Source organism: Phaenicophaeus curvirostris, chromosome 2 (assembly GCF_032191515.1).
Source record: "Phaenicophaeus curvirostris isolate KB17595 chromosome 2, BPBGC_Pcur_1.0, whole genome shotgun sequence".
NCBI lineage: Eukaryota > Metazoa > Chordata > Aves > Cuculiformes > Cuculidae > Phaenicophaeus > Phaenicophaeus curvirostris.
Genome location: NC_091393.1, coordinates 125,417,336 through 125,432,364, shown reverse-complemented (window position 1 = coordinate 125,432,364; position 15,029 = coordinate 125,417,336). Strand labels below are relative to the sequence as shown.

At 36.9% G+C, this 15,029-nt stretch overlaps 2 protein-coding genes across 8 annotated transcripts in view; one reads left to right on the top strand and one right to left on the bottom strand.

Moving 5' to 3' along the window:
- The window catches only part of SUPT3H (SPT3 homolog, SAGA and STAGA complex component), a 247,597-nt gene that overhangs the window by 196,376 nt on the left and 36,192 nt on the right, over window positions 1-15,029 (bottom strand). The gene's annotated exons all lie outside the window — the stretch shown is intronic.
- RUNX2 (RUNX family transcription factor 2) overlaps window positions 6,392-15,029 on the top strand; it is a 219,282-nt gene continuing 210,644 nt past the window's right edge. For 4 of the 5 annotated variants that reach the window (XM_069850798.1, XM_069850801.1, XM_069850796.1 and 1 more), the window contains exons 1-2: window positions 6,392-6,516; window positions 6,727-6,846. In XM_069850798.1, the coding sequence (XP_069706899.1) occupies window positions 6,789-6,846 (58 nt within the window). In that variant the 5' untranslated portion in view covers window positions 6,392-6,516; window positions 6,727-6,788. Of the gene's footprint in view, window positions 6,517-6,726; window positions 6,847-15,029 lie in introns of those variants that run through there. The other variant, XM_069850797.1, reaches the window with a different exon arrangement.

The window sequence follows — 15,029 nt, the reverse complement described above, 5'->3', positions numbered from 1 at the left end:
TTAATTATGCAAGATAATCTGGAAAAAAACAGAAATATGGAAAAAACCCATGCAATTAGGAATCTAAAACTTTAAAGCATCACTACCCAATGAGTGGTTTATGATATTGCCTTTCAGTATTAAATTTAAGTTCTCTTGGGGTATTTAAAAACCATCTGTTCTGAAAGTTACCGAATGGGTATTGTTTACTGGGAAAGCCTAAAGAGTGCAACCTCCTCCTGTACTGTCAGTTAAACGTACAATATTTTAAATACAGATTATGAAGCCAACTGGTGAAGCGAGCACTTAGAATGCAAAGAATATTCTACGCATTAAAACACAGATGAAAAATACCATCCAAGAGTTATAACGTAAATCAAATACAGATTCTAAATTCAGTGTTTAATAACTACGCAATTTAAAATTAAAAAAAACATTTCGTTTTTATTACTTACTCAACTAATTTCATGCCTTAAATCTACATTGCTGCAGACTTACACAAGCACAGAAGCTACTGAAACTGGTATAATTTTAAAACCAGAAGCAAAGTTTTATTGCTGAACTATGCCCCTGAAAATGGGGTTTAATATGAAAACACTGACACCAATCTGAAGAGCGCGGATACTCTGCTTTAATATTTCTAAAATTCTGTTCTCTAATCTTGATGGAGGTTTGAAGGCAGCAAGTCAGTATTTTTCCAGTGTAAATGTTGTGCAAAAGCTTTACAAACATAGATCTAAATCTGCAATTGCCATTACTAAAATAAATGAAAAATCTATAAGCAGCAGTGGAACTGGCATGCAAATAAAAGAACTGTCAAGACATATATTGCCTAAAAATAAGCTTACAATAACTATTTTAAAGACTGTGTGTGGTCTTACCCATATATTTTGGCAAGATGCACTTTCTCCAACCACAGCTAGATTCATCCAAAAGCAGTGGCACTGGAGAGTCTCTGTCTCACCTGTCAAACTTGAAGAACGTTGTTCAGCAGACCACCATGAGTCCATGGACGGGATCCACAGCACGACGGCAGCTGTTCTTGATAAGTGTTCTCGAACTATCGAGGCAAAGGCTTCAAAAACGTTCTGTGAGAGGTTCACCCTTAACATACGTGCGTTTATAAACAAACAGAACTCTATCTAGAACGATACTTTCAGGATATTTATGGCAGGGCGGCATCAGCGACTTCATATGTATCTCTGTCCGATACTTGGAAATAATCACAGAAGATCCAAGACTGTTTAATCTACCTTAGAATTCAATGAAATTCATTTACTTCTCAGAAATTATGACACCCTTCGAAATGCAGGCAACCAAATGAAACAACTAGAACCCATAAATCTTCATCTAATCTAGGAAGACGAGCCTTCCTCTTCTCAGTTCCTTTCCCACTATGACACGGAAAATATTTTCACGCCAACCTACAAATAGATTAAGTAGGAAGGAAAGGTAAAAGGCTGCTTGGCTACAGTAAAGGTAAGTCAGTGAAAAATCTGATGAAGCAAGAAAAGCTGCCAGTTTTAAAAGCACATAAAAGGGTATGTTGATGACCAGCAAAATCTAAGGAGAGAGCTTCTCTGAATTCTGACTATATAAAAAACTTCAACTATTATTTAAAAGCATATAATCCTTAATTTCCAGAGCATGAATATTTTCTAAAAACGTGAATATTTTCTAAAAATAGGTCACTGCTTTTAACTACTGAGATTTGCTCTGGTTTAACTCCTGGTAGCATTGTACCCTAGAAGCAAGAAAGGCTCTAGAGAGATTACTTTCACTTTTCCCTAGATATATTTAGTGTACTAACTAGCATAGTTAGGATATTATTTTTCTTTGGTTTTGTCAGTAGCATGTTTGAAATAAATTTTATTAAGTGGTAGTGTATGTAACATTGCATTGTGGGTAGCAGTTTCCTGCCTTAACCTAGCCACATCCTCAGCTGTTATATGAGACAAGTTTCCCATATTTTCTGCAAGCTGACTTTGAAAAAAAATGAAAAAAGGGGGAAAAAAATTAAAAAAGACAGGAGAAAATAGCTCAAAGGTTAGGGTGTTCTTAAACACCGTGTATTGAGCGTTTAGAGTGTGTTTGTCTAATCAAAAGGGGTTTTTTCTCAACCAATGTGCAGCCTACACAATGTGTATTTGAGGAACACAAGGAAATTACTGCTGGTCAGAAGAAACATCTGAGAGGCAAAAATAATCCAGATGAGACACGTTTGACCATTAAGATGCAGCCGCCTATTGAGAGGCTGATCAGAGGTTAGATTATTTCATCTTTTATATTGTATGAATAAGCGAGAGAGCAGGCAACTCAGGATGAATGAGAACAATTTACTGCTGCTCGCTATTCTATGATGTAACCACTGGTTAACAGAAGATGACCATCCTTCCAATTTAAATAACAGCTCAGCTTAAGGTTTAATTTGATCCTCGGTAGCCTGAGCCCACCGTACAGAAAACAGAAAACATTTGTTTACGCTAGAATTGTAACAGCATTTTTACCTCTCTCTATGCTGAGAGGTCCCAGGCACCACCCGCTTCAAACCGTATCTTTTTCAGAAGGTTGTAAGATGGAGAACAGAAAATAATCATAAAAAGGCAGCAGTAAAACTCAGATGTTCAATGTTACTCCTCACAGACACCAATAAGCAGCAGCATTTTAAAATAAAGGACGGCTAAAATAACCATGCTGTTACAATTTTTTTTAATTAACAGGCATTTTTAGCTTTTGCTGTACAAATTAGTATATATGTGACATCAGCACACTTGGAGCTGAGAATTCTACAAGATACCCATACCTAGCAATAAAAGTTCCATAAAACGTGCAACTATTTTAAACTGAAGGGTATGCTAAATATATTAACTGAACCATCAGAAAACACGCTAGTAACCCTCTAAAAACTATAATTGCTTTTAAGTCATGAGAAACAGAGCCAAGGAGAGAGGTTTCACCCTTTCAAAAAACAAATCAAATAGAAAATATTGCTCTAGCAGAATATGTTCATAACACCTACAATTTATACCTGCATCAGAGGAAACTGCATTAGGACTTTCAGTGTTATAAAAATCAGCATCTTGTTATAGTATATATTGTAAAACCTGTAAGTGCAACAAGTTTGTCATCAAAGTGCTTTAAGCAGAATATTTATCTCTCTCCAGCTGTAGCACAGAAACGAACATTTCAGTACAAATAAACTTTCAGCGGGGTCTCACACTGTTTATACGCTGTACGAGCTTTGAGTGACATAAGGCAAAATGTTTGGAAATAAAGCACGGCTCAGAAGTTGCAAAACACATTTCAAAACAAGGGAAAGACATAATTATCTTTTAGCATTGCATTACAATCGACTTTAAATAAGATTTCATTTGTCGACAGAGATCAGGCTCATAGTTTTCCAGAGAAATTCCTTAGCATAATAACCTCCTTTGTAAGCGCAATTGTGACTTAAAGCATCCCCTATGGAACATGTGAGTTAACTTCGAGTTTTGTATATCTACCTTTTAAACAAAAGCCTGTCAAGTCTGCAATTGAGACTCTGGTTGAGGCAGCAGCTTTTCAGGATTCACCCCTCTGCTTCGTTAGAAGTGCAAACGATACTGAAAGGAACCACCAGTTTCACAGGTATTAGGTCTGCATAAAGTTGAGCTTTATAATGTCTCTCTAATAAAAAGGCAGCATTTTTTTCAGTGTCAGCTTCTGCAAACTACAGCTAGATTGCTCAGTTAAATTATTTGGGTTCCTGCTTTTAATGGATTTTGCCTTTCTAGATGAAGACTTCGCTGTCTCCCAGCACAGGTGAAAAGTTACATACAGTAAAAAAGAAAATCTTATAAAGGTATTTTATCAAAACACATTAACAAAGTTAGAGAATAACTTTGCTTACATAAGTGAAAGCATTAAAAAGTCGTTCCAGGGAAAGCCAGAGCACAGTATTTCAGTGCAATAAGTTTTAAAATTCAGGCTTCTCTCGCAAGTTCAATATTCTAATATTAAAGACGTGACCAAGAATAAATTCTGGAGTTTGAAAAATCAAACAACTCTGTTCATACAAATAAAAATAAGTATTTAGGATCAAGATGTGACTTTCTGTTATAGAGAAGTACTGAATCCACCTAGCATCAAATAAAAGCTGATAATTACCTTCAGTGCATGGCTGTAGTGGAAAAACACAGTGCTTACAATTCAGAGTTCTGCAAATAAAGGAGGCAGCAACCTCCAAAAGCTTTTGCTGCATTGAAAGTTGATTAAAACTGTAATGCACACAAACATATTTTGATTGTATAAACATTACCATTCCTTCCATCATTTTTATACCATTAAACTTTTTTCCATCAATATTCTTAACCATACTGTGAAAATATAAAGAAATAAAAGCAATTTGTCATTGGAACAATTAAATATCATCCTCACTTTTATATGAGATGGGTGACTTCCAGAGTATTCCTCCTTCATTTTAAGGTAGACTTCTGTAAACTAGGCAATCTCTAATAAGAATTGAATAAATAACATTTATCTCACAATAAAAATCATGAAAGCAGTTTTTCTATGAACAGAGTTTTATGTTCCTTTGATAAATGCATAATGAAAATCACAAAACACAATCTGTAATTGTTACTGACATTTCCTTTCCCATTTTCTCTCCATCTCTGCAAAACAGACCCTGCTCTGCACCCACATCTCCAGCTATTCATCTCACAGCCTTTCTGGCCAATTTCTTACTGGGAAAGCTGAGGACAAAGAGGAAAATAAAAAAGGAGGGATGGCAGCTTCCAAGAAATGTATTTTATTTTACGAATAAAAGCTCAAAAACATCTAAAAAATCTTTGACACTATTCTTCTTTTCCCAAAAATATAAATGGCAACAAAAAAACTTTTTAAATCGCTTTTTTAAACCTGGCTAAAGCCAGAAAATACAGAGCATCTGTGATACAATCAGACTAATAAGAAAAGTTCTAGACGTAATGTCCAAAGAGGCAAAAAATAAGATACTTTCTCAAAGATGTTTCCAATTTTGCTCTGAATGTGAGCGAGCAAATCAAGACTACTAATACACACTGTCTGTGCACATTATTCCTTACTACACACAGCATTTTGCAATTTATTTCAAAGCCTCTATTATAAACAAAAAAAAAAAATACTGCTTTTGTTAACCCACTCTGTACTGGTACAGTATAGGCTTATATTACACAATCAAAGTCAAAGTTACAATATGTTAAGTATATAAAAAAAATATTCCCTACACATGCAGGCATCTGATGGTAAGGATTTCAATCTTACATGTGCATCACATTTATGTTTCGTTTGAAAACCAAGTGTTAACATTAGCCGGTGAATAAAGTTATTTATGGTCTAAGTCTAAGACTGTTCTATTTCTCTTAATCGCCGAAACTGTAATAAGCAATTAACACAAGCGCAATCAAAGCCTCCCAGCTCTCAGAGTTCATTCTGTCATGCGCGTCTACATAAAATTCTGGTGACACCGGTGTTGGAAAGAGTCGCCCAGGCTCGGTTCTGATATCCAAGCGACACATTCTGCTCCAAAGAGAGCAGAAATAAAATGGTCCTTAATTTTCATTACATAAAACTGCCAAGTCGCTTTGACGGCAGGCAAAGCGAGGCAGAGATGATTTAGGATTTGCAAAGGAATCCCCAGACTAACGCTGCTGTGACAGCCAATTACAGGGAAAAAACACCAGCCCAACAAGCAGCCGGCTCCCAGCCCTTCGGAAAGGTGCAGCTTCGCACAATGAGTTACAGATCCACAGGCAGAGGAAGACAAGGAGAAAAAGTAAAACAGAAGGAATCCAGCCACCCAGCAAATATGAAGCAGACCCAAGACCGTGATACAATCCAAAGATGTAAATTATTGTAAATCATCACTGTTGTTCAGAATTTCACACAACCACTTGTGCCAATTTTGCTCACTTTTCCACAGACACAATAATGAAGCCGGGAGAGGGAAGGGGGGGAGTTAAAAAAAAAAAAAATCAACAGAGGGGGGAACCTGAACAGAGAGCACAGATAAAGTTCTGCTGTCCATATGCTTTGACTGTACAGAGGTTTGGGCTCTTACAGCAATCTGTACCGTCTCCAAATCCTCATGAGTCACAAAAATTAAAAAGCTATATCCTTCGGGCCTTTTGTCAAAATGGGAAAAAAAAATTAAATAAATAAAAAGAGAGGAAAAAAAAAAAGGGAAAATAAAAAAGAAAAGGGCTAAGAAAAAAAAAAAAAAGAAGAAGAAGAAGAGGGGGAGAGAGAAAGAACCAGCCACAGTGTAGGCAGTCCTCCCGGAGTCCTCTGATGTCACAGCCACATGACTCGCTCGCTCCAGTAACAGTGCTTGCAAAAAAAAGGAGTTTTTAAAGCTTTTGCTTTTTTGGATTGTGTGAATGCTTCATTCGCCTCACAAACAACCACAGAACCACAAGTGCGGTGCAAACTTTCTCCAGGAGGACAGCGAAGGAGGCTCTGGTTTTTAAATGGTTAATCTCTGCAGGTCACTACCAGCCACTGAGACCAACAGAGTCAGTAAGTGCTCTCTAACCACAGTCTGTGCAGTAATAGCAGGTCCTTCAAATATTTGCTCATTCTCTTTTTTTGTTGTCTCGTTCCCTTGCTTTTCACACGTTACCAGTGCTGCACGAGACCTTGACAGGGAAAAAAAACAACTATAGAGTCTATGCGATCCAAGAACGCTGTAAAACTAAAACGAGGTTTGGCTATGGTTTGTGTTTGCAGTTTGAGGATCCAAGAAGTATTTACACCAGGAGGTGAAAGCTCTGCGTGAACCGAGCGGGACTATGGCATCAAACAGCCTCTTCAGCTCAGTGACACCATGTCAGCAAAACTTCTTTTGGGGTAAGTACTGCGACCTCTCAGCTGCCGGTTTCCGTCGTCGGGTGTTTTCTGGCTTTTAACAACGCTGGTTACAGTTATCTAAGCAAAAAGTTGCTGAATGGGATGTTAGGGTGTTCAAACAGCATACCTGGTGTGGGGATGGGGGGGGAGAGTCGCTGTAAATAGCTTCTGCAGCTTTAGGAAGGGATTTGTTAGCTGACAAGGTGAGCAAAATGCAAGGGGTGGCTCAGCCCTTAGTGCCTGACAGCAGGTGTGCTCAGCTGTCACGGGGTCAAGGTGTAGCTGCACGCAGCTGGGAGAGCCTGGTGCAACCTAGAGCGATGCTCCATACCAGCTTAGGGGAAAACATTAAGTATTTAGTGAGTTAACCAGCACAGGATCTCTTATTAAGAACTCTGGTGTAAAGCGTAACACTTTTAGAAGGATCCACCGTCACCGGTTAACCAAAGATACTGTAAGATACTTTAATTATATGGCTTAAGACTGCTTGTTCTCTAAAGCTGTTGAAAACGAGTAGCCAGCATTCTATGATTCTATGATAGAGCAGCCTCTCCTCCACATAACTGCCCTACCCTTCCAGACATCCTCTGTTTAAACACCTCTCTCTGATGAAGATATCAGTGTAAATCTCTCCAGCCTTTTGTTGCCCTGACTTCACAGCAAAGCAGGCTCGATAATATATTCATTTGTAAAAGCAAATTCTTCTCATTACACTTATGAACAAGGCAAAACATTAATGCATAGAAATATTAAGCGATGAAATAAAAAGTACATGATTTAACATGTTGATGAATTTCAGCTTTAATTGAACGTGGGATTTAAAACACTCCGTAGAAGAGCGCTGCCAAATATTTACTCCAATATTCTGAAACTTGCTTTAAGAAGTCATATATGTATACTGAGGTATTTATTTATATGCGCTGCATACATAAATGCCCATAAAATCATAAATATGCAATAAAACTGCATCTCTATCATTGCTTACTCTGTATCTGAGAGGAAGAAGCTTTTCAGTCTTAAAATCAGGACAGAGCCCCTCACTCACAAAATATTAAGTAAAACTGAATATGAGTTGAAGTGATTTATCTGCAAGAAAAACAAATTGTATTTTAAAGCCTGTTGGAAAAATGCTGTATTCTAGTCATCCCCAACAAGTAGTCAGAAGTATATTCAATTTTTTTTTTATAAAGTATCTTTTACTGAGACAGATCAGGAAAACTGAAAAATCTGAAAGATTGAGGAAAATGAAAACTTACAGGATTTTCTTAATGGTGTCCATCATGTTGAAACTATGTTGGGACCGCAGCTAAACCTATTTCTTTTCCTCTCCCTTACCCCCCCTTTTAAGAAAAACAATGCCAAAACCATTTTTGGGACATAGATCCTGATTAAGCTCGGGCTGCAATGAACTGATAACTGGAGCTCTTTTCACCCCTCCTACTTCACACGCTTTGACTGGTTCCAGTTAAGCACATGAATAAGCTAGAAGACCCAGTGTAAGAATGGAAATGAAGAATAGCTTCTTCCAGGAGAGAAACCAGTTTACTTTGTGATCCATAGATACCAAAAGAGAGAATAACCTGTGGCTGCTCACGTAGCTGCAGAACCCCGAACGTGGAGCTGAAATTCTAAGGCAAGACCGGTGAGCAGCTTTGCTACCGAAACTGCTGTCGTAATGAAGCAGAGAAGCGTAGCCAGACCACATTATCCCAGTGTTTACAACAGGAAACACAGTTTACATGTATAGGGACTTTCTTTTGCTTTTACTTCCAAAAGAGATTAGATGAAATTTAGTTGGCTAAAATTATCAAAACATGGAGTGCTGACTGCTTAATTCATCGACTTTTGATCATTCCTAAAGCAAGCGAGGAGGGCTGTAGCGTGAATAATACTTCGCCCCAGACGTCACTAAATAGGGTTGGATACACAAATTTCACTTTGGACACAAAAAACGGATGGAAGGAACATTAAAAATCCACCAACTCTACCAATATGAAAGAGATATCTTAACCTAAAAACAAAACTAAAAAAAAAAAAAAAAAAACCAACCAAACCCACAACTATTTAAAAAGGAGACAGAGTATATATTAAAAAGAATAAAGGCCAGAAGACCCAAGCTACTCCTGAATATGCCGTTTCCTACCACCAGTGCAGCAGCGTGTTAGAACGCATGATGCATTCTTCCTTTCTGTACTGTCTCTATCTCTTCCTGCTCCCGTGTCCACCTTATTCCTTGCAGGACTGATGAATTTAATTATATTTCTCTCCAAGATTTAACTGATGAAACATAATGACGAGTAATAACAGGGAAGGAGAACAGTGCAGTGATGATTAACTTGCAGGGTGGCTAATCTGTGCCAGTAACCATACTGCTGAAAATTCTCATTTCACTTCTTTGGTCTGTCTATTTTGGACTCCATATGAAAGGGAAAACAAGAGTAGTGAAGTGGAAGGACCCCTTCCTAATTATGTGAACATATACATTCTTCTACAGTTCAGTGTATTTGAGTTAAATGCATACATTTCATACCCAGATCACTTCTATCTCAGGCTACTTACACACAGGTTTCCACTGCATCGTGCCTGTATAAACCTTCTCCAGCTTTTAGACATAAATGCATTCATTTCAATCAGCAAAGGATATTATATTCACATCCCTATTCTTTGAAGAAAAAAAAAAATTGCTCAAAAGAAACACAGTGCAAAAAAAAAAAAAAAGTATATTTATTAGAAGATTTGATAAACCTTGTTCACACAAACTATTCCAGAGAATGAAACACTTCTGAAACGCCACCCACAACACTTACAGGGCTTGGTTGGTTGTTTTCTATTTTTAAAAAAAGGCTTTTTCAAATATGCTCTATGCATCTTCATAGGAATATTTCACCAAACAAAGTAAAGCAGATCAAAATCTGGCTGATAATTTAATCAGTTATTTCCCACGTAACTTGTGGAAGCTGATCCCAATAGACAGACATGGTAAATAAATGAAAGTCTTTAAGTTAAAAACAAAAAAATATACTGTTTATATTACAATACTCCTCAGTATAGTCTCATTTATTCTTCAAAAAGCCCCAATACTTTTGTAGATTTCAGTTCTCAGCTGCTTTACTATTTGGTAAGGAGTCTTAGGTTTTTATTTTAATTAAAATATTGGTAAGACAGAAGCAGATCCTTTTTTATTATCTATATATATAAAGCAGAAATTTCCCCTATGTTCCAGCTCTGTTTAACTTATTTGTATAATTGTGAATGTTAAGCAAAATCTGAGGAATCGCCACCCTTTCAATAAAATATAATTTGAAATACTGTGATTTAAAAAATAAAAATACTGAAAACTATGCATGAATGGTTATTCTTGTGTGCCCTAAGAAAGCTGCACTAAGGCTGTCGGTATAGGAAGCCCCTAAGCCACGCAGGATTGCACGACACCACTTACAGGATTCTTAGGCAGCAAAATGCACCGATCTGTTCAATTATCCATCCCAACCCAAATATTAATAGCCAAAATTGTTTAAATCAACTACACTGATGTAGAGTTCACCAAGATTGAAATGTTCCAGTTTGTTAGAAAACATCTGATGGTTAAATAAACTGGCAAGAGAAAAACAAACCCCTGCCTCATCAGGGGCACTAAGATTTTATCAAACACACAGGATTAATCTCTATTGAATAGAACTATTCACAAATCAAAACTTAGTCCACTTCAATACTTTCATGCAGCGCTAATCAATTACAACCTTTTCTAGTTACTCAAAATCCATGTGCTTTCAATTTTATTCACTGGTGGTCTAAAATATAATATTCAGGCCAAGCTAAGTCATTCTGTATTGCAACTTTGCTTTTTTTCAATAAATATTCATCTAGAGGTTTTCTTAGAAAGAACTGCTCATATGAAGACTGTGGTAATATTTTTATACTGTACCTCCTTGTTGAAGCAAAAGGTTAGGGGTTACCTAAATACCTCAACTGTATATACAAAAAAAGGAAAAGGTAAGTATTCACATGAAAAAATCCAAAGGGACTATATTATTTATTTTTGCATTTCCTATGATTAATGATGCACCAGTGCATACTTGAAAACTGAAGTCAAAATAGGGTAACACCTCAAATTCCTTTACAAACTGTACAAATATCAAACTTCCATGCTGTATTAACTCCTCCACCAGAAATATTTAAAGGCTGTGCCACCCCACATTAAGAGCATAACAATAACACTGACATTCCTCACGAGCAGTGTGATTTCTTGGTCACCGACAGACTAATATTAATCTTGAAATTGCACCTTATACCTTTATTTTTCCCGATTGCTTTTCAGGACACAGTTGTACTTTTTATAATAACACGAAGGTCGGAGCAGTCTTAAGTAAATAATGAGCATTTAATAGGATATCCAGTTAGGTATAAGGGGAAAAATACAGCAGTAAGTCATTCTTGTGAGAGGACAGTCAAAAGAGCAAAGAGAAGGTAGGCGAGCCCCGTGTTTAAGGACACATCCCACCTCGGAGCAGCATCGATAGCAGCAAAGGAGAAACTCAGAGGTAGCACAAGAAGCTGAAAAAACAAGCACAATTTGGCATTACTTTTATTCAAAAGGCCAGCACGCTCTGCTGGAAATGAAAGAGGAAAGGCGGAGGAGGAATTATCCTGCGTGTTGCAGAGGTGCTGAGCACCCGCACTGCGCCAGGAGCTCCTCTGGAACATCAGCCCACGCGGATGTTTTACTCTACGTACCTAATAAAAATCAACATTGTGCGTTGTAGGTGATGGAGTTCGTTCTGAAAACTCATTAAATACACCCCATTAATAAGAATTACAATAAATCGCCATGTTTAATATGCCCTAGAGTGTATAATATTTTAATTAAGGCAGCCTCAAGATAAATAGTGAGCTTAAGATGGTAAAACCTGCAGCATTTTAACTTCAGCACTGAGAGAATCCCAAGTTTTATACAGCCGGTTAAGAAACTGCACCACGAAAACATTCGGCTGTTATTTTAAACATTAGAAAGTTAAATTTGTCTAAAAGGTATAAACAAAACATTTATTCTGATAAACGAACTCAAAAATAAATTAGCAAACTGCGCACAGCGAGGTTTTCCTTGTAAAATTTGCCAGACTTATGAATTAACCACAGATTTTCATCCAGAGACAGCAGATACCCAAAAAATGCAGGAAACATCTCCCTCTTCCACCACAGAACCCCCACAAGAAACTACTGTTGTCGACAAAATTAATTTAAGCTCACACCACATATAATAGCTTTAATTTCTGTTGCACACGATTATTTCAAACTGCCTTCTGAAGTCCTAAGGGGAACGCACTAAGGAGGTCGATCTTCTGCTCTCAGGTGTTTTTGTTTTTAAGTTAATAAAGCTTAAATCTAAGAGCAGGTTTCCTTACATAAACAGGCTCCCTTCTACAAATAAATACAAGACCTGCCACTTAACACACTGAACTGCGCACCCGAAAGAATATTTCAAAGATGAGCACAAAGACAGAATAAATGCCGGTTACTACATCATAAAACAGTTTAAAACATCCAATTAAAAAAAAAAATCCATTATTCATCTGTTTCCTGTATACATATATATGTGTATATATATGATTCTCCGCATTAGCATACTGTGTCCTGTTCTAGCCCTCCTCACGTAGCTATAAGTTTCCTATTTCATGTATGAACTTGCCCCAGGAGGGAAAAAAACCCTAGGTTTTCTACTGACTCACTTTAACTGCTGAAGTCCTTTTAATCAGAGCAATTAAATCATTCTGTGCAACCTACTCCTTATTTAACATTTTCATTTACCAAAATTAATTTTAGCACAGCAAGAGATAAAAGGGGAAAAGGCTACATTTTCCTTTAAATACACACAGCTCTTTAAAAATCATTTTCTTATTTATTGTGTCCTTAACAGCTTTCTTTAAGGATATTTCTTTGCCTCTAATAAACTACCTTTATTTATAGAGCAAAGACTAAAAACTGCACCTTCTGCTGTCAGTCTTTTAAAAATGCCACATTCATTAAGGTCAGGCAGTTCTAGAATTAACAATAGTTTTAAGCTTTAATATATTATAGCTCAAAACCCCGTGGCAAAAATATTTTGGCTGGAATTAGCTCAAATATGGTTACTCTCTTTCTGAGAGACACCAGCTTACTTCACATATTTCATCAGAATTACTAGCATTTCATGATGACTTAAAATCTATTATCATCACTCATTTTCCTAAATAAGGAAGTTAAAAGCTGATGACCTTACATAAATTCTCCAAAAAATAAATGTATTTGAGTGGTAAGGGTGTCAAACCATTGTTTACTTATCCCTCATGGTCAGATATCTGACATCTAAATCTATTCTGTGGTTTACTAGAACAGAACGATAGAGCCGCTGCCAGTTACACCATATTTTATTGTTCAGAGGATGGGGACCTGGCCCCAATCGCAAGGAACTATAACCATAACACTAATACGATGTATTTGCGTCTATATACATGCACAGGTCTGGTAGGACGAGTCAGAGTAGGGTGACACCACAAATCACTATTAATTATTCTATTGAATTTATTCATCAAACACTTTTAATATATCTGACCCTACAACACTTAGGAAAAAAAAGAGTTTGGGGGTTTATTTTCAAGGGAAAATAATACAGACAAATAATGATGTGCAATACGTTCACTTCCAGATACTGTTAATCCCCTAAAATACCTGTAATTCATGAAACTGCAAATCAGAAGAGACAGAGTTAAAAAAGCATGATATTTTAGTGTCTCCATGTGTGGTACTAGAACAGGGTATTCTTTCTTTTAAGAAATGTTAATGAGCTGTGTATGTGCAAACACACACGTGTACATAGTTCAAACCTCTAATTCCTACTAATCCATACTTCCAAAATTTTGAAATTCTTTAAGCAAACCACCACAGTAATCGTGTAAATTTAGAAAACTTCTGCGTTGGTACAATATTTTCCACCCTAACGCTGAAGTGGTAAAAGAGAACGTACTCTCACATTCAGCTTTGCCAGCAGCACAAATACCCAGAGCCCGTTTACGACTCTTCGCTTATCTCTGCTGACTCTGCTCCCTGGTGAGGTAGGAACCTGCAGCAAGGATCTCATCTTTACAAACAGAAATATCAACATCCATTAATTCTACTCTAGTGTTCTACATCAATGGTAAGCGTTAATGCTAGAAGTGAAATAATAGGATGGCAGAATTTCTCATTTTAGAATGCTTGGCAGTATGTCTGAGGAAACAGATGCTTTGAAGCAAGTTTCTTGAGACCTTCTTACTTCTTCCCATAGTCCCATGAAGAAAGAAACTGCTTTTGAGGGCATTAGACTGGCCAATATTAACTCACCTCGACTTTCAAAGTGAAACCCTGTATTTCAGCCAGAACAGTCTTATTTATAGGTTGGCTACTGCTTTTGACACAGCACAATATATTTCTTCCAAAAGTGATGAAAAAGATCAGGCATATTGCTCTTATTTTTAAAAAAATCTGGTGTGAAAAACAGAGCAGATAAGAACTGGTATTACTTCACAATGTTATGTTTATCTTAATATATTAAGATATCAATAGATAATATAGCAATAACTTACAATAAATACCAACCTTCAATCAGCAAGAGTCATTTTCACACTGGTGAAATAGTTCGAATTGGACAGAACTTAAAAAGGCATTTTAAGATGTGATGAACAAAAATCCTAATTGTGAAGACTGTGTCAAAATTCGCTGGTTTAGTTCAGTTTATCACATCTCAAAAAGCCTTTTAGCTGAACCACTACACAGAATTGCTATGAGATCCATGCCCCTGCTGCATTTTTGGTATAAATTCTGTGAGTAACTGCTTGAATTCAAATGCATCAGCTACTCAACTAGGAATCTTCCACCTTTAAATAGAAAACTTTCAGGGGAAAGTTTTGCTCATTATCAGTGAAGGGACACATACAGTCCAGCTCAGTGACTCTTCATTAACAAGTACTTGATGAATTAATGCTATCGGCTATTGTATAATTCTGCAGCACAGGAGCAGCTCTGTAACAGAGCGTTTAAAGCTGGCGGCGCATTTACTTCCTAACACAATCTTCAAAACTTGTTTCCTCCAAGCGAAGACCACCAGTATAAATTCCCATTAAAGGAGTTCATCATCTGCGTTTTTCCAGTCAGGGGTATCAAAGTTAATT